The 27,639-nt window shown below is 46.0% G+C and overlaps 1 protein-coding gene across 3 annotated transcripts in view; it reads left to right on the forward strand.

Annotated features, from left to right (window-relative positions):
* The first annotated feature begins 1,435 nt into the window (after positions 1-1,435).
* Positions 1,436-27,639, forward strand: part of IGSF11 (immunoglobulin superfamily member 11) — a 118,940-nt gene continuing 92,736 nt past the window's right edge. Inside the window, exon 1 of one of the 3 annotated variants that reach the window (XM_065676350.1) lies at positions 1,436-1,495. Coding sequence is in view for 2 of the 3 variants with exons in the window: in XM_065676347.1 (XP_065532419.1) it covers positions 15,551-15,878 (328 nt within the window). In the remaining variant the exon portion in view is untranslated. Of the gene's footprint in view, positions 1,496-15,550; positions 15,879-27,639 lie in introns of those variants that run through there. The other 2 variants (XM_065676347.1, XM_065676348.1) reach the window with 2 other exon arrangements.

The following is a 27,639-nucleotide window of genomic DNA, read 5'->3' on the forward strand; positions in this document are numbered from 1 at the left end:
CCCAGGGCTGGAAACCCCATTGGAAAGGCAGCAGCAAATCAGGATGTTTCTCAGAACCCCCTTTATAGGCACTAGGCAAGACAAGACTGTCTTTGCCTCAAAAGCAAAGCACCCTCCCTAAAGCAGCTTTAGGCAGTTTTCTTGCACCGTACATGTCTACTGCATGAAGCTTCAGGAGGGTAAGATGCAGGGTACACTTGGGCTTCAGAGCATGCTCCTAATCACTTTGCAGGCAAGTGGAAAGCTGCTGTTCAACTTACTCCTGCAGAGAAGGAACACTGGAGCACAGGGTGAGGAGGAATGTGAGTTGTGACCTCCAAAGCCTCAAGATTGTCTTGATCACCTGGAGGGGTGTCCCAAATGCTTCATGTTTGTCTAGAAGCACCCAAGTGATTTCAGTCCGAGCCAGTTATGTGGCTCTGTGTCATTCACACAGCAAATGTGGTAGGTAAATGTGTTGATGTGCTGCTCCTGGGAGATGCTGGTATACACTGACGGTACGAGGAACTTGGCATGAAGTCTGCCCTGCCCCAGCCAGGGGTGTTTTGTGTCACTGCTGCAAGTGGGATTTAACAAAGAGGAGTTTCTCATTCCTGCTAATTACTGTGATTTTGCTCTGGGCACTTGGAAAATCCTCATATTCCTGGTGTGCAGACACTGTTGGTGCATGAAGAGTGAAGTCTGAACCTAGCTCTCGTCACTGAGATGGTGCTAGGGAAGGTGAACCTATCCACTAGCTGGTTTGGGCAAGAAAGCCACTGTCTTGGGCAGTGAGAACTAAGGATAGCATCCAGCTGCCCAAAGAGGTAGGTATTAGACACATGGAGGGTTTGACACGAGTTGTGTAGCAGTGAATTACTGCTCCTTTTGACCCTTTGTCCAGTGTCTGACTGTCCGGCTACTCGATTCCTTTATGTGTTATTCAGAGCATCATCCTGTATATTGATATTTGCCGCCTTTGAAAGCTGCTGGGAGAGGATAACCCACTGCCTTTTTACATGAAAAATGCTGATAATGAACTCAGATGCAGTGGGTTCTCCCTTCCTCAAGAACTGCATGGTTTCACGAGGGTGTCACGAGTGTGTTGGTAGCCTTTGCTGCCTTGAAGGGATTTGTTTCTTGAAGCAAATTGATTTCCTCTCAGAATCAACATGAAAGCAAAGTTTTTCAGCTCTGGCTGTTCTGCAGGTACCAGCCTATATGTGTTAAAGTGCATGCGAAGATGTTGCTAGGAAACTTATGAAAGCTAAATGAGGAAATGCTGTTCATTGGGGCAAGCAACAGGGCCTCAAAACCCTCCCTTTGCAGTCTTGCTGGTAGTCATTAGTACATAAACAGGGCCAGCTGTGAAGTTGGGTTGGGTCATTCCCATGTGGCATTGGGTCTACTTAGATAGCAGTAAACTATAAAGGCTTAGCTTTGGGTTAGAGTGGGCTTTTGGAGTTGTTTTATCCCAGGTGTGTTTTGCTTTGCTCTTTGCTTCTGGGAAGAGTAGGTAAGTACCTTCTGTCTGGATGTGGATTTTGCTCTGCCTTATTTCACTGTACCTATTTAGCATTTGATGGTAAGCAATGTGAACTGGCCTGTGCAGACCTGAGCTCTCACTTGGGGCAGAGCTTGGCAAAGCCCCAGGCTCTGACTTGGGGCTTTCCCCAACATGTTTTGTGGTGTTTAGGGCACTGAGAGAGATGACTTTTTGTTGTTAGCTCTGTCTGTCTCCAGTGGGCATCTTGGCGTTCAACTCAGCTCAAAGGCATTCTGAAATGAGGTTTTCTTTCCATCTTTGTGGTTTAAGAGGGCTATAGAACCCAAGAGATGCAAAGTTAGCAGGGACTGCTAATATCTTACATTTGGAAGAGGCCAAAAAAGTTTTGGCTCAAGCTGCCTTAATACATGAGCTTCCCAAGTTAACTCCTCTTGCCTTCTCCTCCTGAAGGTGTACTATTTCTGTAAGAAGTATTGCTCTTCTTGCCATTACTAACCCCCAAAAGCACCCCTTTTTGCTTCTTGTGAAGGGTTAGGGAGGTGCTGATCTTGCCCTCCTTTGGAGAAACATTGTATTATGTATACTGGGTACTTTCCAGTTGCTGTAGATCGGGCTGGAAATCCTGGCTTGCTCCCAGCTGAATCTGTAATGTGGAACTTCAGCTTCTTTTTGACCTTCTTCAGTGCATAATACTTCCCTTCATGTTGTCACTTGTTGGATTTCATTTAATTTTTCTTTTATAAACAGCTAGACAACAAAACCATGAAAATCCCCAACCAAATGAAGCACCAACAGCAAAGGTTTTCTGTATTTTCCCTCTTAGCTAAGAGTGATCAAGGAGTCAGCTGGAGGAAGAAAGTCTTTGCTGTGGTGTGATGTGTGGATGGGAGCAAGTGTTATGCCAGATAAGCTACTTTGGAGTGAGTTGGGGATGAAGTTGTTCCTCATGTCTTGAAGCACCGCTTGTCTATGTGGCTCATCCTGAAAGAGCCCTGATGATAACTTTTTGGTCCATTGCATGCCAACTGCCATTGCAAAAGAGCCACTGGAATTATTTAGTGAGCTGAAGAATAATTCTCTGCTCCTTGGTTCCCTAGTGTTCAGACCCAGAAATTTACTTTTTAATCCTGAAATGCTTGCATGCCCAAAAGATTGTCTGGGTTTTGTTTTTTGTCCGTCTCTTAGCTGATCAAATAAAAACTAGTTTCTTTCCCTACAACCTTTGTCTCAGCTTCAGCCTAAAGCCTTCACAGCTACAACAATGCTACTACTGTGATCAAAGTTGCTTCCATTTCAATGAATCCAGCTGTGCAGAACTCAAAGGGAATTAGCTGTGCAACCATTTAAAAATGACTCAAATGCATTTCTGTGCACACAAAGTCATAGCATTAAAATCTCAAGTCTTTTCAGGATGTGTGTCGCCTTTGTGCAGCTGGGAACTGCCCTTCCCTAATAGCATGAAGCTCCTATTTCTAGCCTTTTAGGACCATCAGGCATTAAAGATGAGAGGGTTTTTGTTGTACAGGGGTTTTATGCCTAGAAAAGCATCACTCGCCCAAGGCTGATCCTGAATCTTGTCTGTCCTGAGTGGGGATAGTTTGGGGAGAAATGCCTTTGAAACTGATGAGTTATTTGTACCACTAGAATCCATCTTGGGGAAGATGGATTAATGGGTAGAGTACAGCTGAGCTGGTGAAAGGTACATGATTAATTCAGTTTTGACAGGACTGTATAATTTATAGCCTGGATCACACCTCCAATTAGGCATATCGCATTCTTTATTTCTACAGCTCCAGAGTCTGGGAATACCATACCTGAATGTCAGTTGTAGTGTGCTTGGTGCTGTACAAACAAGATTAAAGATACAATGTGAGAGAGGGAGACCACATACCTGAGAAATGTTGAGATCATTTTGGGAGGCAATGCTGCTTGCTAATATTAGACTATTAGACTTTTATGCTCAGTGAATTCCTATTTCCATAAATGTCCCAGTTTCTGTCTTTGCAGCCATTCCCTCATGGAGGCCAACTTTGATTCCAAGGAGAAAGAACCTGAGGAAGGCAGTTTAAGGGGGCAGAGGAAGCATTGCAAAGGTGGATGTCTGGTGGTGTTGTAGATGAAGTGGGTTTTGGGTGCCAGTGTCACAAGAGGCTGAAGCTTTGATTGCGAGTTATGTGTGGTATCCTGCTGTCTGGTGGGCTGAAGCTAACACAGGACTATGGGAAAGAGGGAGAATTTCCCTGTAAAAGAAGAGGTCTGTGCCAGGAACAGGTCTCTATACCTCATTATAGGCATGACCAAAGTGATGAGTAAAGCAAGCTAGGCTGGAGCTCATGGTTCCTGTAAGGGCGTTGCCTGCCCTTGCTGTGGGCCCATCTCTCAATATCAAGCAGGCTTAAAACTGAACTGCTACACTGCTAAGAAGGACTCCTGCCAAATGGTTGTAAGTGGATGTCAGTCAAAACCTCATGTTGCTCTTGCTGTACTGAAGAACTTGCTGTTGCACCTCTACCTGTAGAACTTGCAAGGCTGTTGTAGGACTCTGCTGTCCACCTCCATGTCACACCTTGGGACTACTGTTGATGGCACAGCTTGTGCTCCACTTGTTAAGGATTTAGGAAGTATCACTGCATAAATCAGTATGCAGGGATATAACTCAGCATCTCTTCCAGGCATCTGTTTTCCTGTAGCCTTCCCCAGTATTTCAGGCTGGGTCGGTAATGAAGGAGAGAGCTATATTTGTATGGAAGTGAGTTGCCAGCTCCTTAAGGATTTATTTATTGGGCTTCAGGCCAAGGTGTATTCTGGCCCTTGATTGCATATTACTCTCTGCATTTACTTAATCTAGTGGGGAAGGCTTTAAGTTTTCAATTCGACACCATGAATGTAGCATTTCACAGTCCTCTGATTTTTCTTACTATTAACATGTGAGTAATGAGGAATGGGGCTAAGGAGGAATGAATCAACAGTGGTATTTTTCTGAGGAGGATCAGGGTCTGCTCTGCTCTTCATAACATGAAGATCCATTTTGAGATGCTTCTAAAAACCTAGTTTATAGTTGCCTTTACCTTCCTAGAGAAAACCGGCTGCTTTGTTCCCCTGTAGGAGAAGGATTAATCCTTAGAGATGACACCTCCTGGAAACCATTATAGAACATAGTATCCCTGGTAACTGGAGCTGATATTTCTATACTCGGAACAGAAATCTGTGCCATCTTAAACTGGGGGTTGAACGGGTGGAAGAAGATAAAGTCAAGAAAAGCTGCCCTGAGACACTGGGTTAAGATCAGAGGTCCATCCAAATGTAACCTTACTCACAAGTGTAACCCAGTCCTAAATGCATCACCTATCAAACAGTGGCATGTCCAGGGAAATCACTTAGGCATCTATTTCCTGTCCTACATGTTTTAAATTGCTGAACTATGTTAGTGCAGACACCACTCTGGGGAAGCTTGAGTTGGTTAGCATGCCCTGTTACCAATATGAGCTTGGCGTCATTCTCTGCTGATCACATTGGACTGAAATCAATTTCTGTTGGTAATTTAGGGGCTTTGGTTTCACTACTGCATGTGAAAACAAAGAGAAGCTGAGGAAGTTGGGCTTCCAGTATCTGAAGGGGGCCTACAAGGATGCAGGAGATAGACTTTTCATCAGGGACTGTAATGATAGGCAAGGGCTGATGGGTTCAAACTGAAACAGGGGAAGTTCAGCTTAGATATAAGGCAGAAGTTCTTTACTGTGAGGGTGGTGAGGAGCTGGCACAGGTTGTCCAGAGAAATGGTAAATGCTCCACCCCTGGCAGTGTTCAAGGTCAGGTTGGACAGAGCCTTGGGTGACATGGTCTGGTGTAAGTCATCCCTGCCCATGGCAGGGGGTTGGAACTGGATGATCTTAAGATGCTTTCCAACCCAAACCATCCTGTGAATCTTTAGGCTGGAGAAGAGCAGGGTCAGGGGAGCAAACGCCTGCCTTCCAATGTGTATGTGGAAGTCATCAAGAAGATGGAGGCAGGACTTTTTTGCTCAGGATAATTAATCACTGGAATAGGGAGCCCAAAGGAATTGAGTCTGTGTCCTTGGAGGCTTTGAGGAGCTCGCTGGTCAAAGCCCTGTGTAAGCTGGTCTGAATTGAATGCTGATCCTGCTGAAATGATTTAATTTGCTCATTATTTTTTTGAAGTAAGAATTCTTTAAAATGACTTATTTTTTCCTCAATTTATTTGCCTCATAGGCAACTCTTCGAATACAAAGCTTTAAGGAGGAAAAAAACCCCTTCAAAGCTTTTTGGTATTTGAGAAGCTCAACCTGGAATATCTTAACAGAAAGATGCCATGTGAAGAAAAACGCTTCTGGTAAAAATCCAGTTGAAAAACTTGGATCTGGTTTGTGATCAGTTTTAGCTGTGTTTAGACAGAGTGAATAACAGTGGGGGTGGTAACTAGGCCTTCTAAGGTTTATTTCATATTCATATACCAGTTGCACCCAAGAGGCCTATTGGTAATGCAGCCCCCCATAGATTGGTCCAGCACATGCCTTTGAAGCACATGTAAGTGAAGAAAAAAGTGAATTTATTATGAAGGGCCTAATTTAGCTAAATTGAGTTGAGTCTGTGCTACCAAACTAAAAACTCCAGTTTTTTTTAAAGCCTAATCCTCTACTTCTCCAGCTGGGGCTGAAGAACTATTTGTGTTCCCTTAGCAGAACATGCTTTCTCTGGCTGACGAACACTCAACTGCTACTACCTTATGTTTTTGGGAGCCTCATGTTTTCAAATGGGCAGCCTCAGTGGAGGTTGCACACATTCCCTGCTCATTCTGATAACGGTATGAAGAAATGCAGGCACGGTGTGATACGAGGCCTTGAAAGAGGTGACAGAGGATGCAGTGCAGAGAACAGGCATAGGGTGGTGAGAAGAGGTGCAGGATACCAGCGCAGACCCCAGCTCTAGAAACACTTCATCAGCAATCAAATACAAAAAAGTGGATGTGACAGCTGGGCAAAACCAGTATTAAAGATTAAAAAGAATAAAATCCATTATATTTAGAAGTTCACCATATGTAGTAAATCTGGATGTGGTGTGGACTTTCAAAACAAGGCAGAAGGAGGGAGATGTAAAATCTTGCTAGAAAAATGTATAAACCTAGCTCCATATGTACCTTAGATGGAGGAGGAAGAATACATCAATACTGTGTCCTTCCCTGCAGAGAGGAAGATGGGATGATTGCCAGGAAGCACAGAAAACAATCTTAACTGTATTATTACTCAGGCTTTTTCTGGATAATAGTCTTTCTTTAATCTTTCTTCTAATGATTTAGGCAAATAATATTTCTTTGAACTCTTAAGGTTTCAATTACACTAACAGTAAATTTTTGGGTTTGCATATAAAGTCTGTTTCCACACTGTCTGTAGTAAGAATTTATTATAGACAACATGTAGTGCAACAGTGGCACTCAGTAGACGAGTGATAACAATGAAAAACTGAGACAATGGCCAGAAGACGTAGTAACTTCCTTGGGCTCAGCTTTGTTCCCTCTGGCATGAGACGCTCTCCTGCCCTTCCAACTTGCAGTACTCCATGAGACCAAGCTCCTGTTGTGATATTTTCTGGAGAAACTAACAACTGAGAGATGCCGCAGAGTGCTGCCAACCCCAGGTCAGATGGCACTAGGGGAGTATGTCATAGAATCACAGAATGGTTTGGGTTGGAAGAGACCTTAAACTCATCTGGCTCCTACCCCCTGCCACAGGCAGGGACACCTTCCACTAGAGCAGGTTGCTCCAAGCCCTGTCCAACCTGGCCTTGAACACTGCCAGGGATGGGGCAGCCACAGCTTCTCTGGGCACCCTGTGCCAGTGCCTCAGCACCCTCATAATTCCTTTTTTCCTACCAACTAATCTAAATCTTCCCTCTGTCTGTTTAAAGCCATTTCCCCTTGTCCTGTCACTAGATGCCCTGTAAAAAGCCCCTCTCCATATTTCTCCAAGCCCCCTTTAGGTATTAGAATACAGTTATAAAGTCTCCCTGGAGCCTTCTCTTCCCCAGGTTGAAAAAGCCCCTGCATGTGAGATGCGGTTTTCCTAAGGCTGGGGACAAGCAGACACTTATATTACTTCCTCTGCTAGTCCAGTTCTGAACTCGGGCCTGTACTTGCTGCATCTGTATTTTCTACTAATGTGAGAGGGACTCTGTTATGATTCCTTGAGACTTGACTTGTGCAGGCAATGGTTACGCTTAGCCTTGGCTGTGCTGCAGCAACAGCTACAAAACCAAGGAACGCTTTTGTTGGTGTGACCCGTTCTGTCCTCGTTTTGCTAAGATAAGCAAAAAGTAAGGCAACTGGTGTAATGGGTTTTGTACTGCTGAGTGAGGCACCTTGCTGAGACCCTGCTCTCATTTCTCACACTGTAACTGTATTGTTGCTGAAAGCATTCGTTGCCATTCACCTTTAGGAGCTGAATTAGCATAATCATTTTTCTTGCAAGGCTTCGGAATTGGCTGATCGGGACTCTCCACTTCAAAATATCTTCACTGTGCTTTTCAATATGCACACAACGCTGCGAGCTAGAACAAAACGATCTTGTGTTACCATAGAGACATCCAGGGTCCAAGAAGGGTTCCTGCTTGAAATCGGACTGTTAAAGGAACAGGGGGCTGTTAGAATTTAGAGGGCTTAATCCTTGTCCAGGCACTGGCATAAATCAGTGCCATCAGGGTGAAATGAACTGGCAGTCCCAATGTAGTGCTTTACACACAGAACCCTTCAGTCCAGCGGGCCCAAAGAGGCTGTCATCTTGGTAGATCCATTAAAAAGGAGGTGGGGGAAAGGTCCAGGAAAAACACTTGAAAATGTTAAATCACTTTATGCTTTTCCTTCATTTCCCCACTGCCTTTTATTTGAGTGCTAATGAAGAGGCTTTCCTTTGCACTTAGACATTCAACTTCGCTTTTTAAGCATACATTTTTAAGCACCATTAAATGAAGGCAGGAGTAAGGGATGGTGCAGGGCTGTACAACTCCGCACTGGAGACTGAAGTCCTACGTTCACAATTAAAGGCAGACAGTGGGACTATAGCTGTGTTCCTGTGCTGACCTGGAGAAAGCATGATTTGGACTGAAAGGACACTACCTTCTATGAGCCTGTTAAGTTTTTAGTGCTGGTGCTGTAATTGCAGCTATAATGACCATTTTGTGCAATGGAGGGGAAAGAAAATGTCTTGCTATATACATAAAGGGAAGCAAAAATTGGTTGGGAGTAGATTCAAGAGCAAAACCTTCTGGCAGTTAACATTATCTTTGCTTTGGACTACGTTATCCAGGCTACCTATGTAAGCATGAAAAAGGGTGCTTACAGTCCTACCTGCCAACTTAAGAGCCCTAGTGCAAAATGGAGATGCTGTACTCTGCCCCATGTTAGATGTGGACCCTAGAATTGTAATCCCTAAATGGGCATTTGAAAGAGCCTTGGTGAACATGTTTTGAAAATACACCTTTTGTTGTGTGACTGTGGTGGGAGATGCAAATCTGCCTTGTGTTATATACATAGAGCTATTCTTCTCCTCCCCAGCGGTGGTTACTGGTTCAGGCTCTTAGCACCTTCTGGCTCTGGAGTTTTGATGAGTTTAATCCTTCCTGCTGTCCTTAAATTAGCCCTGATGACTTCTTCCTTTGGTTTAAAACTTGGCCCTGGTAGACTCACCTGACAACTCTCCTGTTATGCAGTGAGCATGGTAAGGTTGCTAAGAAAAGACAGTTCTTCGCTGTCTTTCTGCTATGAAACAAACTCCTTCTGGCCCAGGCTAATGTGAACTATGTGCACCCTGCCCTGCATAGGAAACTGTGGCATGCTATGCCAAAGCAGTATATTCAGCAGTGCTAAATTTGTGCACATCCAAGATACACTCAACTCCTCAGGTGCCGTGTACCCTGACAAATACTGTGTGGCCCATGGCTAGCACTGCAGCAGGCAATACTGTCAATAATAGCTCAGAAGCTTGCATTCCTGTCAGCAGTGATTTACAGGGTGGTTTAGGCTCCTTCCAGAGCAGATCAGCTGGCACGGGCTCTGGGCAGCTTCTCAGCAGCACAGCAAATGCTGCTAGGAGAAGCTTGAGTCTGAAGCAGAGTATGAGCAGCTAAAATGTTAAACAGCAGATCGTATCAAAATTCAAGCTTGTATTTTGGTCCTATTACATCCTTCTCCTGTTGCTTCTGAACAGAAGACTTCATTTGTTGGCACATGGCTGCCTAGCTTTTGAGGGACTGACCCTTTGGATGTGGTTGTCTCCCTGTTTTAGAGGATCAAGTCAGACCCAGAAGATGCTGAGCACTTGTCCCATGAAAGCACTGACAGACAGGGGTGAGGTGCATGCTCTCCAGAATTTAACAGTCACTTCAGTGTGGTGGTAATAAGTGACATTCTGCTTTATGGGTGGGAAACCTTGCCCAAATTGACCTTTAGGCCAGTAATATATAACCACCATCCATATTACCTGGGCTATCTCTGGCCTTTCTAGATAACTTACTGGATTAAAACTTATTTTTGCAAGTTATTGATACGGGCACCATTAGTGACACGAAGATTAAGTGGCAGAATATTCACTGCTGCAGGATTTTAGCCTCTTATTTTCCTGGATTCTCTATTCCCGATAGGAAAAAGCAAGTACGTGGCTGAAAAACCATAATGTGGTTACTACTTGCCAATGAACATCAAACAGTTAAGAAATGCAGAAATCTGCAATATAATTTTATTAGAATGGTGGATGTAATAAGATAAAACACACGAGTTTTCAAGCATGGAAGCCCTTCTTCAGGTCAATGTGCCTGAAGGCGTGTTGGTATCTTACATCAGCTGGTCTAGTAAAAGTTACTGCTTCTCCATAGGAGTTATTGCACCTCATATATCTTTAGACCATCTTAGCTACAGCAGCGTTGCTACTAGACAAGATTCTTGAAGACCCATTTTTGTATTGCAACTGCAGGAATATGTCCACATGAGTCTTGACTTCAGTGTATTTCTCAATTTGGTCATCCATTTGTTTTGTCACAGCTGTGTAATAAACCCTTTCAGCAGTTTGGGGGGGGGGGTGGATAAAGTGATTGATTTTCATTTTAAGAGCTTTATGGGATGTGCTACTTAGAAGACTTGTCATTAGCACTGTTTGCTGGTGTTTGGTTGAAGATTTAATTCCCTTACTCTAATGATTTGGAGAAATCTGTTGATGTACAACTTAGAAAGTTATTATAGAAATAGCAGCATTATGAAATACTTCTATGTGGATGCAGCATCCCCTGTTTGCTGAGAGGGGTGGCGTCATGTGGCTGATGGGGTACAATGGACAGTTGTTAACCACAGCATGCACAAAGGAAAGATTTAGCTGAAGCCTTGGGGAGCAGTGTGTTCCCAACATGTCTGCGTGGATGGGGTTTGGGGGAGTGGAGTGAAAGAGATGGAGGTTTTCAAAACGCGCATTCAAAAGATGTAGAAAAGGTGGAGTGACACTGGCAACACTGGGGATTAACTCAAAGCACATTGGGATGCTCCAGGGTGGTCAGAAATCACAAGGGCAATAGAACTGCATTTATTCCCTGCGCTACTGAGGAAGGGAGCATTTGGCAATGCACTAAGCAAAGCTGGTGTGTTGTAGGTACTCTATATGCCCATGATGATGAAGCCAGACAAACTGGTGTGCCCACAAGGGTGGAAAAGTCTAGTGGCAGCAATGCCTCAGCCCAGCTCCTTGGTGCCTGAAAAGCTGGGCTTTATGGCTCCTTTTCCATGAAGTGGGGACAGGCAGAGTAATACTGCTGTCAAGCTGTGGGTCAAAATGACCTTGGAGAAAGAATTAGCGTGGTGGTCTACTTCAGCGCCAAGCAGCTTGACAGTATGCTGAATCCACCGGGGTTTCCATGGACACATCTACTTGTGCCATCTGGTATCGAAGGAATGCGGGAATTTGCCTGTTATTTTGGGTCTGGTTTCACTTGGGTATTCCTAAGGTCCAGGGCCAGGTTTGACAGAACCTTGAGTGGTGTGGTCAAGTAAGAGACGTTCCTGCCTATGGCAGGAAGATTGGAACTGCATGGTCTTCAGGTCCTTTCCAACCCAAACCAGTCTATGGCTTGGGTTGGAAAGTCTGCATGGCCAGCATACAAGCAGAGGCCTGAAAGCCTACAGTTGGCAATGCATTGAACTCATGGTGCCTGCACTGGACTGCATCTGAGTTGTGACAGTGAGGGCAGATGAGAGTAAACTAGTAAATACCCACCTTTCCCAGGCTTGAGGCACTGGCTGATTCCAGTACACAGGCTTTCAAACCCACAAACCTTTGTGCTTGGGACAGGATTCCCACATAACCATCCCCGTATAGATGAGTTGACAGGAGTATTGCTGTTTCTTCTTCTGGTTAGTGTCAGGTGCTCAGCAAAATAAATCTAAGGGTTTGTTTTAATGTTTCTATTGAGAAGGTAGAGAAGAGAGTTGATTGGGTGGGTCTCTGAAGGTCTGTCATATTTCTTCTCAGATAGGATTAAAAGAGTTCAATCTGCAAACTCTATTTCCTCTGTCAAAAAGAGATAACCAATTCCACAGACTGAGGTTATTAATGATTGAGTGAGTGAATTTTATCCATCTCTTTATATCTTGGAAGGACACTTCACTGAAGCTGATTTTGATCACTTTGTAAGCAATGTCACCTTCAATAAATTCCTGCCTGACTATAGATAACCCAGTAACAAGCTGGAGGACAGCAGAGGTGATGTAAGACTTGGCATCTCTTGAACCTAGCTGCATCCCCGCTGTTGTTTTTGGGGGAATTTAGAGCCATTTTAAGGGAAGGAAGAAGAAAAAGCATCGTCCTGGAAGAAAGCCTTCTTCCAATTTGATTCCGAAAGATGTTTTTCCCTGAGACATGAGAATTGCATTACTTATCATAATTTTTTCAAAAGGAAAAGGTGGGAGTGGTTTCACTTTTATCTTTCTGCCCTTGCCCAGCATAGCATGTAAAGCCTTGGCAAATATCTTGGCCATTTAGTTGAAGGATCCCATGTCTGCTCTTGTGAGCAGTGTAACACAACAGAGTCCTGCAGTGCTTCACCTGCCAGCATCTGGTAGTTGGGATATTGTAAACTTCTCTCTCCTATCCATGATGTGCTGTTCCATCAGTGCCAAGCAAGAGGTATAGATGCTCACTGGTGGAAAAATAGACTGCTGCAGCAGCAAATATGTCTACTCCTAGCTCTAGCAGCCAACCGGCTGGAGTATGCTGCACTCATTGAATAAAAGGTTGGTGTAAGCCTATTGTTTTAGGGAAGGCTCAAGGGCAACTCAAGTAGAAATTCAGAGTTCCAGGAACAGCATCTCCTTGTCCACATCCTTTCTGCACAATCTGCAGCTATTTTTGGAGGTTGTGGCAAGGTGGGGAGGGAGCCAGTGTGAGAGGACTGGTTGGTGCATCTGAAGATTATTATTCCCTGTGGCTGCTCTGTCCTTCTGGACTGTGGCCACAGATTGTTCTTGCAGTTGCTGCAAGAAGCAGCTAAAGTCACTTGCTGTGTCACTGTGGTTTGCAGGTACCTCAGTGTCTGCTCTGGTGACCACATCCTAAAGGTGAATGAAATACCCCCTGCCCCTTCCAGCTTGGGTCAGAAGAGTCGTTTGGGTCCATTTTGGGCAGGAATGCTTTCTCTGACCACCAGAGATTCACATACTCACTGTGCTCTTTAGGAAGCACATTAATTCAGCCACTGTACAGGGTGAACTGATCTTTGCTGTTTACTTGCCAGCTGATGCACAGCAGGATTCAAGGAACAGTCCAAGGGATGGCATTGCCAAATGCAGTATGTCCTTATACTAAAAAACACGCTTATTTTCCATTAGGTTGAGAGAGCTTCCAAGCCTTGGCAGATCAGGAAAGCAGTGCAGCAGTGGTAGGGAGAAAATGCAATTCTGGCTTTTACTTGATTTGTCTTTGCATCTTTTCGACCCCAGAAGTTATCTGAGGGAGTGAGGGTAGTGGCAGAACACTGTGCCCAATGTGCTCTGTGCTTTTTGCCTTTGACTTTGAAGGAGGCTATTTTTACAAGAGACATTCATGGGCTTTCACTGTAGTTAGGAGCCCGGACATAACCATTGCATTCCTCCAGGCAGCCACTGTATGTACCCGTGAGGATAGGAGCCTCCTGGAGCTGCTGCGGATCAATAAGAACATCACTTTCCTCTGTCCACTTTATAGGCGAACAAAGCAGCAGATCAGCTGAAGGAAAGGGAAGCTGTCTAAGGGAATTGGGAAACTCCAGCCCCCGTACTGCTGGAGAATGAGGGAAACGGTGGGCCACGACTCTCCATTTGGTGCTTTTCTGAAGTGTTTTGCTTCATCTGCTTGAGCCTTTGCCAGGAGCTGACTCCTTAGTGGAGCAAAACTATCTCTTAGCCTGCCTGCCCATGGCAGGGCTGGAGTGGAGGGTGTTTTGTAAGAGCACGAGACCTATGGGACTGTCCTCATTGCCAGGTTTGATACCTGAGGACATGCAGCAGGTACTGGCTAGACCTGGAAAGAGACTGGGGCTACATCTCCTGAGCATGGTGCCTTCTCACCCCATTGTGCCATCACTCATTGAATGGAATCCCAGCCCAAATGGAATCAGCAGGAGCTTTAGTACCTGATAAGGGCAGGTCTGGCATTGCTCCTTATAAAAAGTTGGTGGGTTTTTCCCAGAACCAGGAAAAATCAGTAAAGCTGGAGTGACATTTTTACTTAACCCTTTGGTAGAAGGGTGCCAAAGCTTGATATTGGGCAAGGCAGAGCTTTACTTGGACTGGTTAGATGGTAGCTAGTTTCTCACTATTTTCATGGACACCAACTTTTCATATTGCTAAGAGTGATTTCTGCTACCCCAGATGCTTTTCCTTGTCATCTTTGCTCCCAGGTGAAGCTCCCCCCTTTACAGTGGAAGTGCAGTCACATGAAGGGTCAGTGCCGTGTTCAAGGCAACTGAGGCAGCAAGAGACCTGAGAGGTGCTGAGCATGGGGATGCTCCCAGGGCCTCTGGCTGGGAAGGAGGTAGGGAGAAGCATTGCAGGGTGTGAAGGCTGCATGTCTGTGCTTCAGTGGCAGGGGAAGCTTCGGGTAGGGGAGTAAAGCTAACATGGTCAGACTTGGACAGGGAGCTGGCCATGTGCAAGAAGTCAGCCAATACAAGCTCTTTGCTTTGATCATTTCCCTGGATGACCACCCTAAGCTTCTAAAAGGCTCCTTTCCTCCCTTCCCACCCACTACATGCACTTGTTTTTTGATTGATTGATGTTTATGTGTAGCCTTAAGGACTGTAATTGGTTAAGCTAATGACAACTTGTTGATGATTGCTGTGTTCAATGGCATTGTGGGGCCTCAACTTCAAGAGCTGCCTTACTCCCTTCAGAGAGGTCTTGGTTTGATTTTTGGGTGTGCTGAACACTTGAACCTCTCACTCATTTGAATAGAATCCTAGAACGGTTTGTGTTGAAAGGGACCTTAACTCATCCAGTTACAACCCCCTCCCATATGCAGGGACACCCTCCACTAGACCATGTTTCTCCAAGCCCCATCCAACCTGGCCTTGAACACTGCCAGGGATGGGGCAGTCACAGCTTCTCTGGGCAACCTGTGCCAGCTCCTCACCACCCTCACAGTAAAGAGCTTCTTCCTTATATCCAACCTAAATCTCTTCTGTTTCAGTTTGAACCCATCACCCTTTGTCCTGTCAATACAGTCCCTGGTGAAGGGTCTCTCTCCGGCATCCTTGTAGATCTCCTTCAGATACTGGAATAGCAGGGTTAAGGTGGCTCATACGCTGAGCCAGCAATGTTTACACTGTGTGTGCTGCAGCAATGCCTGGTCCCATGCATCCCAAATTTGCTGTGTGCTGCCGCTCTCTCTTTCCATGCAGCTATAGGCAGGCCCTGGAGGAGAAGATGCTCAGCAGAAGCTGGCCCGTGTAGCATCCCTGCGGATGCAGCGGTACCGGGTTGGCGGCGATGGACACATCCCAGTCTGTGGGTGGCCCGCGCCACAGAGCAGGAGTGTAGCGGATGTGCCGCCGTGTACCGGGACCGGGGGTGACAGCCGCAGCCCGGCGGGTTGCTGGGGCAGCTCGGGGCCGCCAGGCTGCGCTCTCGGTCCGGCCGCCGCTCCTGCCGCCCTCCCCGGGCGGGCGACCGGGGCTCGGGGCACGGCGGAGCGGGCGGTCCCGGGACGGCGGCGGTGGCACCATCGGCACCAGCACCTGCGGCTGCGGGGAGAGGCAGGGCTCGGCCGCCCGCTCGGCGCCCCTCGCCCGGCCCGGCATGACGCGGCGGCGCCCCGGCGGCGGAGGGAGGTGGGTGCCGGTAGCCTTGGCCGCGCTCCTGGCCCTGCGAGGTGAGTGCTGCTCCGGGGGGAGATGCGGTGCGGTACCCACGGACGGGGCATCGCCGTGGGGTCGGCGACGGGGATGGGGCGGGCGACCGCCCGCCCCATCCCCGTCGCCGACCCCACGGCGATGCCCCGTCCGCTGGGCCGGCTGGGAGCGAACCAAGTTTTGGTTGCGGTCCCACCGGTGATGCTCGGAAATGCGGCGGTGGGTGAGTGCTTTTGCAGGCAGGCTTGGGGAAGGAGCGCTGCTCCGCTCGGTGCCTCCTTTTGCTGCTTCTTCCACTGCACCATCCTTCTTATACTAGTATCCTATTTATTCTTGCGGTGCTGTGAAAGTTGCTTTAAGCTGGGCTTCACGTTGCCTGGGCCTAGCCCCTATGATAACCTCACCTAGGTGGAAAAGTCTGGGTCTATCCTTCAGGCCCTGAGGCAGCCAGGGAACTTTGTGCAGAGATTCCTGGAGCCCTCCGTGTCCTCCTCTGCCTCCTTCTCCTAGGATTTAGCTGACGTGCCTTCCCCATAGCATGTGGAGAGACCCAAACCACTCCATCCCTTCCCACCTCCAAAAGCCCTTCCGAAATAAGGTGTGTGCCCTGGTCCTCTGTTTGGAGAGAGAAACAAATGGCGTGTGGCAGATGCTGTTAACATCACATAGTGCATGGTTGGAGAGCACCAGGAGGTGCTGTGATAGGGGCAACAGCAGGAATTACAAAGTGAGGAGTGTTTGGACTCATCTGTTGATCAGGTGGCAATGCCTTCATTCAAGTCATGTCAAACTTCAGAGCAGGCCTGCTCAGCTATGTTTTACTGAGGTCTACAAGGCAGTTTTCTTAAGGTCTACTCATTTACGCAGAGGTCCACTAAGTGGTTTTGCCGAGGTACACAGCCCTGCTGCTGGGAAACGGGGATATCTGCTGCGAGTGATCCCTCATTGAGCAGGAGGATGGTAAGAAATGACAGACTCTCCCACTAGAATACCAGAGTTGTCTCAGTAAAGCCTGGATGAAGCTTCCTCGCAGTCTGCGTTTGGATGGAGATGCTGCTTGGGTAGATGTGCCTGGCTCTCAGTGTCCTGTAAGGTGCAGCAGTAAGTTTTCCTCTGCCTGGGATCCATTGAGAAATAAGTTATATTATGGACAAGGACTTTCACATGTGTCTCAGCCCCAAAAGCACTCTGAGTTCTGTCCTCAGAGCACATTTGGGAGTCTGATTCACATCCATTAAGTGGAAACGGCACCTGCTGATTTCAAAGAGATGAATTATGGAAACAAATAGTTTCTTAGCATTTAATGGAAAGAAATAATCTGAGCTGTTCCATGCTTCGTCTTATTTGTTCACTTTTTATGTACTTTTCCTGGTAAGGAAAGTGAGTTCAATGACTTTGAGTTTCTCAATGCCACAGTTTGTCTGCAGATATTGCAAAGGTGTAACTGTCTAGAAAGTTAGTGTGCCTACTGCAGTGTAAGTGATGAAGTGTTGGTGTGATATCTCTGCAAAAACATACAACAGTAATCAGCTTTCAGATTAAAACTAAAGGGGCATTTAATTATCTCTTTAGGCAAAAAGATTGATTCCATGTTTAATTTCTTGGGTTTGGTCGAGGGCATGCGGGAACAATGGCAATGGAGAGAACTAGCTCAGAAACACACTTTCCATGAAATGTTTAAGTGCAATAGTGTAATGCTTTTCCTTGCCCTTTAGGGCTTCAAAATTACCTGAATGAACCACTTGTGTCTCAAGTTTGGGGGTTTATTTTCCTTTTTGCCTTAGGACAAGTCTTTAGAAGATGGTGGTAGATGAAAATAGCTGCAGTACACAGTTACTCCTGTGTTATGTGGCATGGCTGTCTCATTGGTGGTTCTTGAATTAGGAAAGAAAACCCGGATAAAGTATAAGGAACTCATGAAAGCTGAAATGAAATTGGGACAGTTTTTTCTAAACACCACTTGCAGAAGACCAGTAAGTGTATTTCTGCTCTGGGTTGCCAAGTCTGGTTAGGACGAGTGATTTTATTCCCTTTTATGAGGCTTTAGATTGGTTCAGAGGATAGAGAAGGAAAAAGATGGGATCATATGGAAAGTGACATGTAAGTGAAAGGTGAAAGGTTGAAAAGTTAAAGGATCAGAAACTGTTAGAGTGTATAATCAGAAGAAATACTTGATGTGAAACAAATGAGAAGTGCTGGGGAAAAATTGTTCCTGGAGGTCGTTTCATCATTCTCACACTTCCTGCCTATGACAAAATACAGTCAGGCTTTGCAGTAGAATGTCAATCAAACATTATAGTCTCATTTTCTTACTTTGCTTTGCAATTTGTAGAATAGCAGTGATTCTCTTTAACTGTCTGCTTTCTCCAGGACTATAATACCCACACTGAGTGCTTCTGGGGCAGGGGCAGCGTCTGTGTTTTCCCTCTAAAGCATTATGAAAGTAATAACTTTAGAGGAAGTAACATTTTTTCAGGCTCCCTGGAGAAGTTTAAGGAAAGATAGGAGGGAATTCTGTCTAGAGCTTGGAAACCAAACCTGCAATTGCAAATCAATCCTGCTCTGTGGCCAGAAATAGCATGCTGCAAATTGTTAAATGTGTTAGAAATCACACATTGGGTACAGCTAAACTGCAGAACCGACTTTAACTGCATGGTGTTTGGATCCTGTGATATAGTATCACAACAGGTGAGATGTTGGTGTGCCACAGTTGCTGCAGCAAGGTGAGGGCAGGAGCTGTGTGTGCCTGGTGGTAAGTGCATCAGTGCAACAGCAGGGCTGCAGATAACATGCTACTTTCCTAGTCCTCACCTGAAGTCACCCTCCTGCCAGTCAGGGGTTATCACAGCTGAAACTAAGCAGTTTTGGCCTTGCAGCACCCTTGTGCTAGCTCACATATCCTTCCCAGCCCTGCACCAGGTCCTCAGCCCTAGCAAAGGAGGACTCTGGCAGTCCCTCGCTCTTCCATACTTATGCTTTCCTTATTTTGTTTTCTTTCCTTGGAACAGATTGCCATTTGTGTCAAGCCGTGTGGTTTTGTGATGTGTAGATAAATCGTTTTGCTCACGACCTGACCTTGGTCCTCAGCAGTAGGCACAGATGCATTAACTACTTCTTGCACCTCTGAAGTGGCCATCCTTTCCTTAGTTTGGGAACTGATTCTTTCTCTGTTTTTTCTGTATTGCTTAAACTCCAGTTTTCTTTTGTAAGATTCCCTTCTCCAAGGGATCTCAAAGTGCCTTGAGAACAGCTATGTTTAGCTGCTCAGTAGTAATATGGACATACAAAATATGGTGTAAACAACTCTTTAAGAAACTTGGAGATGATTTTCCTACCTCCAGTGGGGAGATGTGTTTTTATTATTATACCAATAGTAGAGATGGAGAAAGTGAGGCTCAGAGAGGCTTTGTGACCTACTGAAGGTCAGCGGATGGTAGTAGTCTTGAGTGTCTTGGTCCAAACTCTAACCACAGGAGAATGCTTGAATTTATGCAGCAGGTTAAGGAATACTGTAATGGTACTCTTTAGGGATGTTCACTACTAAATTGTGGTGAGTCATCTATATTTAGCAGGATGCTACTATCATTGTGCTTTTTAAGTAAAGTGCTTTTAACACAGTTTATTTCAAGGAGAAGTGCATGCACTGAAAACATGTTCTTTGTAGTTTTCTCCTTGTGGAGCCTTAATGCTGTCTTTCCCCTTTGTAAATGTTCAGAGAGAAATTTAGCTCCTGGTTGTTTAACAGACAGTAGTGTAACAAAGGCAGTTCCCTGGTTAATACTACCTTGTGTTCGCACAGTCATTTGCACGCATTAACTAACTGAGAGTCTCCAAACTTTCCTTTGTGGGAGCACTCAGTTTGATTTCTAGCATGGGAAACTGAAGTGTGCAGAGGTGAAAGGATCTGCTGTCAGGAGGGACATCTGCCCAGCCTCTCCTTTAGAGTAGTCACAGTTGCAGGGCTCCTAGTCATATGCCACCCTCTTCTCTCACTGAAACGCTTCATGTTTTATGCACCAGGGAGAAAGCACAATGTTATTAAGTATGCACAGTGAACTGTTGTGGTTTTGGGTTATTTTTTCCCCTCACATGTTTACATCTCTTTGGTTTTGGAGGTCACTTTTGTCCCTTATGGCTCCTGCTTTTCTTTTATTGCTCGAGCTAGGATGAGGACAAATGCTCTGTTTCATCAGGGTTGAGGGATTTGGCTTCATTCTGAATGGAAATAGAAGTTCGATGCTTTGGTTTTGAAAGGAAATTTTTTGAGAGAAATTCCATCTTAGGACAACCAGTATTGTGTTTTCTTGTGGAACTGTATTATTGCATTACAAGAAAATACCCTAGACAAAAAGGTACTCCAGGCTGTTGTGGTTTAACCCCAGACGACAACTAAGTACCACACAGCTTGCTCATTCCCATCACCAGTGGGATGTGGAGGAGAACTTGAAAAAAAAAGGTGAAAGCCGTGGGTTGATATAAGAAAAGCTTAACAATTAAAGTACAATTTAGTACCAAGAATAATTGAAAGGCAAATAACAACAAAAAAAGGTTAAAACACCACATCCCCCCACCCCAAACAACAGTGATGTACAATACAGTTGCTCACCACCTGCTGACCAATATCCAGCCTGTGCCTGAGCAGCCAACGGAGCCTTCCAGCTACCTCCCTCCAGTTTCTATACTGGGCATGATGTTCTGTGGTGTGGACTATCCTTTTGGCTAGTTTGGGTCAGCTGTCCTGGCCATGCTTCTTCACAGCTTCTGCCAGTGAGGAGGTGCACAAGAGCATGAGAGCTGGAAGGTCCTTGATCAGGGTAAGTGCTACTTAGCAACAACTAAAACATCAGTGTGTTATCAGCATTGTTCCCAGGCTAAAGCCAAAACACAGCACTGCACCAGCTATTGGGAAGAAAATTAACTCTGTCCCAGCTGAAACCAGGACAATGTGAGAAGCCAGAACTTTTCAACCCAAAGATGATTAAGTTGGATGCTTCTGTATTTCTGACAATTTTCCCCTGTTTTTCCTTTGAAACACAGTTAGGATTTTACAAAACATCCCATGTTTGATAATGTTTGGGTTATTGGAACTATCTACAGTAAAATTCTTAGTGATTGCTATTTCTCATTTCTATGGGGCATTCAAAGACAGTGATAAAAAACAACCTGCAGCAACTTGGGATACCTGTGCACAGTCTCTGTCCATTATTTTTGCTATCTTGACACATATATATGAACACCAGAGTGGCATTTCCTGTGTCCTTTACCTTATTCCTTGTGCAGTAGAATGCTGTTTACGCCAAAAGAAGCGGAATACAGTGTGCAAACTAAGACGAGTTTCCGTTTAATAAATACAACCTCTTTGTTAATCCTTGCTTCCCCTCCTGGGGCAGTTGTTGGAGAAATTGGAACAGGACTAGTAGATTGAGCTTAGCCTCCTATTACTGGTACATGTTTAGAGCTCCTCCTGGCAGCACAGCGGTACTGGTGTATTTGTACATCTGCACGGTTAATTTCCAGTGTAATTTTGGCATTAGATTAATCAGATTGCTTGCTTAAGGGTAAAAACTTGTGCTGTTTCTTTTTCTCCTCATAAGTCAACCCAGCTATGAGAACATGAGCTAAGCTGGGTTTCATGACCAACAGCTGGAGAAAGCTGATGGGAGCTCCATTTTGTCAACTCTGGGCTTGGTTTTACTTGATGCTGAAGACAGGAATGTCATCTGTGGGGGAAAGGACACACTGTTTGCAATGTGTGGTGCATTCCTGCAGTGGCCTGTCTGAGCAGTGCTAGACCAGGTCAGACCGCTGGCCTGGGGTGGCATGGCCAATGCTGGATGGACATAAAATGAACCAAGTCATGTATTGCTGCCACCAGCACAGAGTGAATAAAATGTCCATCCCTTCTCCTTTTCTCAGGGAATCCCCCTCTGCTTGCGAAGCAACTGATGCAAAAATTCCCTTTCTGGGAAAACTTGTGGGGTTTTAGACCCTCCTCTTTAGTTAATGGCGCGTGTATGCAGTCCCCCTGGGCACCCAGAACTCAGCCTCCCAAACAGCATGGGCTGTGGGTGAGATCTCCCAGGCCCAGCTCTTCCCATGCCTGGCATATTAACAGTGTCTGCCAGGAACAAGTGGGTTGGTACAATGTCTCTGCATGTCCAGTGGGGAGATTACTTCCTAATCGTTGTTAATTAGAAGTTGGCTAATGCCTGGAAGCATGAGGGTGTAGTGGTTTCTAGACTTCTTTCTTTTCCTTCATTCTACCTGCTTTATCGATGGATGTTCCCAGTATCTTTATAAATGCACAGGCCTCAGACCTCTGCTGAGCTCTTGACTTTACAAATACATTCCTCACTGTTAATTATAGGTTGTGTTTAGAGTAAGCAGAAAAAGTGAAAACAGACAAGGAAAGGGAAATCGTAATAGTTTCCTTATGTCTGCTCACATTTTGTGCTTTTCAGCTATATCGAACAACCTTTTGTCTTTCTCTTAAACTCCAAACCAACAATAAAGTCCTCCACAAAATCCAACCCACCCCCCAGAAAAAAATCACCAAAACCCACAAACTAAACCAACCAAACAAAACCCCATAGAAACATTTGATAACTTCTTTCCACCAAGCTCCTCTCCAGATTAAATTGTCCCAGTTTTAATTGTGCTTGACCAGTAAGTGCTGTTGGCTGGTGATGGATGAAACCTTTCTGTGCATTCCCTATCTTCAGGTGTGCTGCCCAGAAGTAACCGCAGCAATCCCTAACCTGTCAGTGTTCCCACTGGCATTTGACGACTTCCAGCATCCTTTCCAGCCTCCGCCTTTAGACATCCTAACAGCTTGCTTGCTTTCTTGACCACTGTTGCACATTGAACAGATGTTTTCATTGAGCCGTTCACAGTGATACCAAGATCTTTTCCTCAAGTGATTACATCTGAATTAGAAGCCCCATGGTATATGAGTAGTTCAGATTATTCTCTCAAGTTCTTATTGCTGCCCGTTTGGCAATGCTGAATTTCATCTGGCATTATGCTGCCCGCTTGCCGAGTTTTGTCAGATCCCTGGGAAGTCTCCCTCAATCTTCTTTTGTCTCAGCCAGCCCAAATCACTTTTCCAGCCCCATGTCTCTCTTCCAGATATTAAGGAATAGATTAAACCACCCCAGAGCTGGTATGAAACCTGGAGATAATCCCTTGTAATTGGGGCCAGAGTGAGGGCAGGGGGAGAGGGCCTCCTGTGCCTCTGAGCTGTGGGGCAGCAGCTCCCGACTCAGCCTGAATCCAAGTGGCATATACTGCATTTGGGGGAGAGGAATAGGGAAAAGGGGAACGTCACTCCAGGCAATCAAGGGATGAGACTGGCACTGAACTGGCATCCTACTCAGAATGATTTAGCAGGTACACTTGGAAGTGGCTGAAAATGAATCACTTAATCCTGCCCTTCCCAAAATCTGTGTGGATTGAAAGGCCACAAGTTCCTCTGAGCAGAGACCAAGCTGGTTTGTCTCCTGCTGGGTACTTTTAGGGGCTTAAAGAGTTTGACTTAACCAATCCCTACTGCAACTCCGAGGTTAGCTTGTGCACTCTCTCAGGGAAAGCATTACTAAGTTGAAGAGCCCTCTGATTTAGCAAAAGCTTGCACGTCTTTGCTGGCAGCACAGCCACTTAAGAAATGCCATTCCCTTACTGTTCAGCACTTCCGGACGTGTCCTTTGAATACATTGAAATGATTGTTTGTTTTTTTGACTTCTGCAATTTGGCCTTCAGTTTTGTTCTCAGCCCTCTTAGCTACCATCTTATGAAACAAATGCTCACATTGAATGACTTCTTGCTCCTTTTGTTTGACCATACAATGTGCTTTCTTGCTTCTCCGCAGTTTTTTTGTTCAGGGCCACCAAGTACCTTTTCAGTGACAATGCCAAGACGGCTTCAACACCACCACCGTATAGAGTATAACAACTGTAATCCCCTTGCTTTTGGGGTTAAGTTGTTCCAGCCAATTTTTGCTTATAATTGTCTATTATAACATTTAAGAGGAGTGATGCAAGTTTCAGGTACCATTTTTCTCACAGTGATGTTAGATTTGATTATGGGCGGTCACCATTACTTTGTAACTCAGATTGCTCCTTGCATCAATTGCAGAGTTTTAGCTTCTGAGTGCCCTGGGACTCGCTGTTCCAAGCTTTACCTACGCGCTTTAAGACGCTGCAGAACTGTAACCTGCTGTGACACTTAGCTAATTCCTGCCCGTGTTGCTGAAGTCACTGGTTTTTGCTGTTTGTTTTGACTTCGTTGTTCCTTTGCCCTCATTGCATGCTGCATAGTAGATGTTCCCCTTCCTGATCAGGAGGCTGTTGGTAAATCCAGGTTGCTGTAGTGAGATTTGGGTTTTAGTTGACCTTTCTCTCTCTTCAGCTGTGACTCTCTACATGGGATCTGTGCATTGCTCATCCTGCAGTTTTTATGTCTCTGCCTCTTTGTCTGCATTGGATTTGGTCTGTGGTGAATTCTGCAGCTGTGGGCCCATGGATGACAAGACCTGTTGGATGCTTTAACCATTAGCAGAGCTATTTCACCCCTTTCCTGCACTGTATAAAGCAGCTACTGCATCCTGTGGGGAATAGCTTGCTGCAGGCTTCAGCTTCAAACCTGAAGCGTTCCTTAGAGCCTTTTGCTCCAGCTTCACACCTCTGGCTCTAACCTGTGCTCTCATCAGCTACACATCAGCATCAGCTACACTCTGAGATGTTTGGTTTTGAAGTGATATCTCAAAAAATAGCCATGCTTCTCAGTTAAAAGGTCCCTGCGTGCTCCTGCAGGGAATGCTCTGCATCCCTGTGCATTGCTTGCTCTGCTGCCTGAGATGGGGGGGGCTGAATCTCCCTGTGACCCTTGGGGAAAGAGAGAGGGGTAGGTGGCAGACCCTGTTGTTTCAGTGAAACCCTGTGAGAGAAGGTGCCAGAGTGGTTCTGTAGGGTTCTGCTGGGCTTGTGTGGACTCTGGGGCTACTTCCATAGCTGAGCATGTTTGAACTTTGCTGTCTGATGGGGTTTGATGTTGGAACGTCTGTTTTAGTTGTGGAGATGCTAAGCTGCAAGCCTGCTGTGTATTTGGAGCTAGTGGGTCAGAGAGGTTGACAGGACCTTGGCTACTTGGCAGAGGAACAGAATAGCCTCAGTCTGCCTGCAGCATGGCCATGTCCTTGGTTTGTCAAGGGCAGCCTTTCCTTTTGCCCCTGAAACAGCTGGTGTGCCCTGGGCCCCTATTATGGGACTCATCCGCAATCAGCGCCTCTGCACTGAAAATGCCTCGGACACAGAGCACAGGCTTGTGTTTCTTAGCTGCATGGCATTGCAGCAAGGCTGCGTTTTGCTTGTTCTTTGGGGAATGCTCCATGTAGTTGTTTTTTTTTTTTTTGCATAGTCTCATCTGTTCTTGCTGCTCTTGTCCCTATTCCCAGTGGCTGCTTTTTTGTTTCTGTAAGACTGCATTTTGGCTGCCACATTGACGGCAGTTTTCTATTTATCCACAGAGTAGCTGTAACACAGACAGGCTTCCCCCAACCCACCCTGATCCCCATCCTCCAGCCCTTTTTCACTACCCCTTACCTCCTTCAACCTCCCTGGTTGCTCCAGCCCGGAGCGAGGTCTGAAGTGGAAGGGATCGCTTCAGGTGAAGGGATGAGGGGGAGCTGCAGCATCCTGCAGCCACCGGCTTGTGTTGCATCCTAATTGCAAATAGCCCTTCCGGCGTCAGCAGTTTGTGGGAATAATTGACAGGAGGTGCCGGCGAGGTGCTGAGTCAGAGCGAGGTGTGCTTGCCAAGTCACTGCAGCAGAAGGAGCCCGCTCGCCTCGTGTGGAGGGAAGCCAATGGATGGTGGTGGGTTTCCTAGCCACCTTTTGGGCCTCTTTCTTACCTCTTTCTGAAGCTGCAGTTCAGCACAGTGATGCTACGTGTGGAAGGGAAAAACAGGGAGGATGTGGAGGGAGCTATCTTTTTACTTCTTCCTTTGTTTTGGCTGTGAGCACTAAGGGTTAGAGGATGTAGGCTCCATTCCCACCTGCTGCCACTGTCTCTGGGCTGCCATTTCCATGCTCTGAGCGAATAGAAGGGGTAGAAAACACATAAAAGGGATTGTAGGGGACAAGTGAGTGCCCCTAGTGACAGATGGGTGAGGAAAAGGAGCTAGTGACAGCCTCAGCTAAGCAGCAGAGGGATAGCTGAGAAAGCCAAAAAAGCTGCAGAATAAAATGACTGAAGAGGTGTTTTGGCTTGTCCTTCCTGCGGGTTGCTTCTGCTGCAGTGTCCTACCATTTGTTTAGGAGTTTGGCATTACTTGTTTGACATGCAGGAAGATAAGTGCTTGTCCTGTATAGATCTGGCACGTTACCGGCCTCCAGGTCAGGCTTGTGACAGCTTTGCCATTTACTCCTGACTTTCCTGAGTGTGGCTAGCATCAATGCTTATGCCAGAGCTGAATCTGTCCCAGAGACCTGGATCCTTTCCTTGCTCCAGGGTGACTTCGGATGTCTTTTTCTCTCCCTCTTGTAGCACAGAATACAATTCTCCTGCCTCAGAGACAGTCAGTAATTGTTTGCACAGTGATCTAAATATATATGTCTGTGTGCTGGCTTTGTAGGAAGGGTATATTACTTTTGCTTTGGGTAACTGCTTCATAGAAGATGAGGGACATGAAGAAAAGTGCCCACATATTTCTCAGAAACCTTTTGTTTCTATTTGCACCACCCACCTGAGTTTCTAATGCTTTGTATAATCTTCCTCTCCACTGACTTAGGTAAAAGCTGTTATCTACAGCATCATGCAGCTGATGGGGAAAACTGAGGCCCAGAGATGCATGATTCTTATGGTCAGTGTCGGGTTGGAGCCTGCATTTCCTGACTACCAGCCTGTGCCTTCTCCATGGGAGCCGAGGCAGTTTAGCCTGCTCGAATACCTTTCCTTCCAGAGTCTTCATGGCAGTGGTTCCTGGATGGATGCTGACTTTGAGTCTTTAAAGAAAATCTGCGGGGATTAAATTCAATGTGGTTTTTCTCTCATCCTTGCCTTGGCCACCTTCGCAATGAAAGTTGTGTATGGGATCCCCAGATGGTAGCCCTGGGGAGGGAACTGTGTGCAGGATCTTCCTTGCCTCCGGCTTGCTGCCTGCTCTGTTGCTGCTACTGGGTGCAGTCTGCAGAGCTGATGGCAATCATAGTATCATGGAATGGTTTATGATGGGAAGGACCTTAAGATCATCCAGTTCCAACTCCCTGCCATGGGCAGGGACACCTCACACTAGGGCAGGTTGCTCCAAGTCCTGTCCAACCTGGCCTTGAACACTGCCAGGGATGGAGCATTCACAACTTCCTTTGGCAACCTGTTCCAGTGTCTCACCATTCTTACAGTAAAGAACTTTTTTCTTATATCTAACGTGAACATCCCCTGTTTCAACTTGAAAAAGTCAATCTTTGACCATCTGTGGCTTGAGGATGTTTTGGAGGAAGCCTTGCCCCACTGGGTTCTGCTGCGAGATCAGCTGGGGATAACTTAGTGCTTAGGCTCGGCTTGAGAGGCTGTTGTGGTTTAAGCTCAGTTGTAAATCAGCCACGCAGTCCTCTCTCACTCCCTCCCCCTCCCCTTTCCTCCCCGCAGCTCCTGGAGGGATGGGGAGGAGAATCGAAAGAATGTAACTCCCACGGGTTGAGATAAGAGCAGCCCAGTAACTAAGGTATAACACAAATCACTGCTGCTACCACCAATAATAATAATGATGAGGGAAATGACAAGG

Source organism: Lathamus discolor, chromosome 4 (genome assembly GCF_037157495.1).
Source record: "Lathamus discolor isolate bLatDis1 chromosome 4, bLatDis1.hap1, whole genome shotgun sequence".
NCBI lineage: Eukaryota > Metazoa > Chordata > Aves > Psittaciformes > Psittacidae > Lathamus > Lathamus discolor.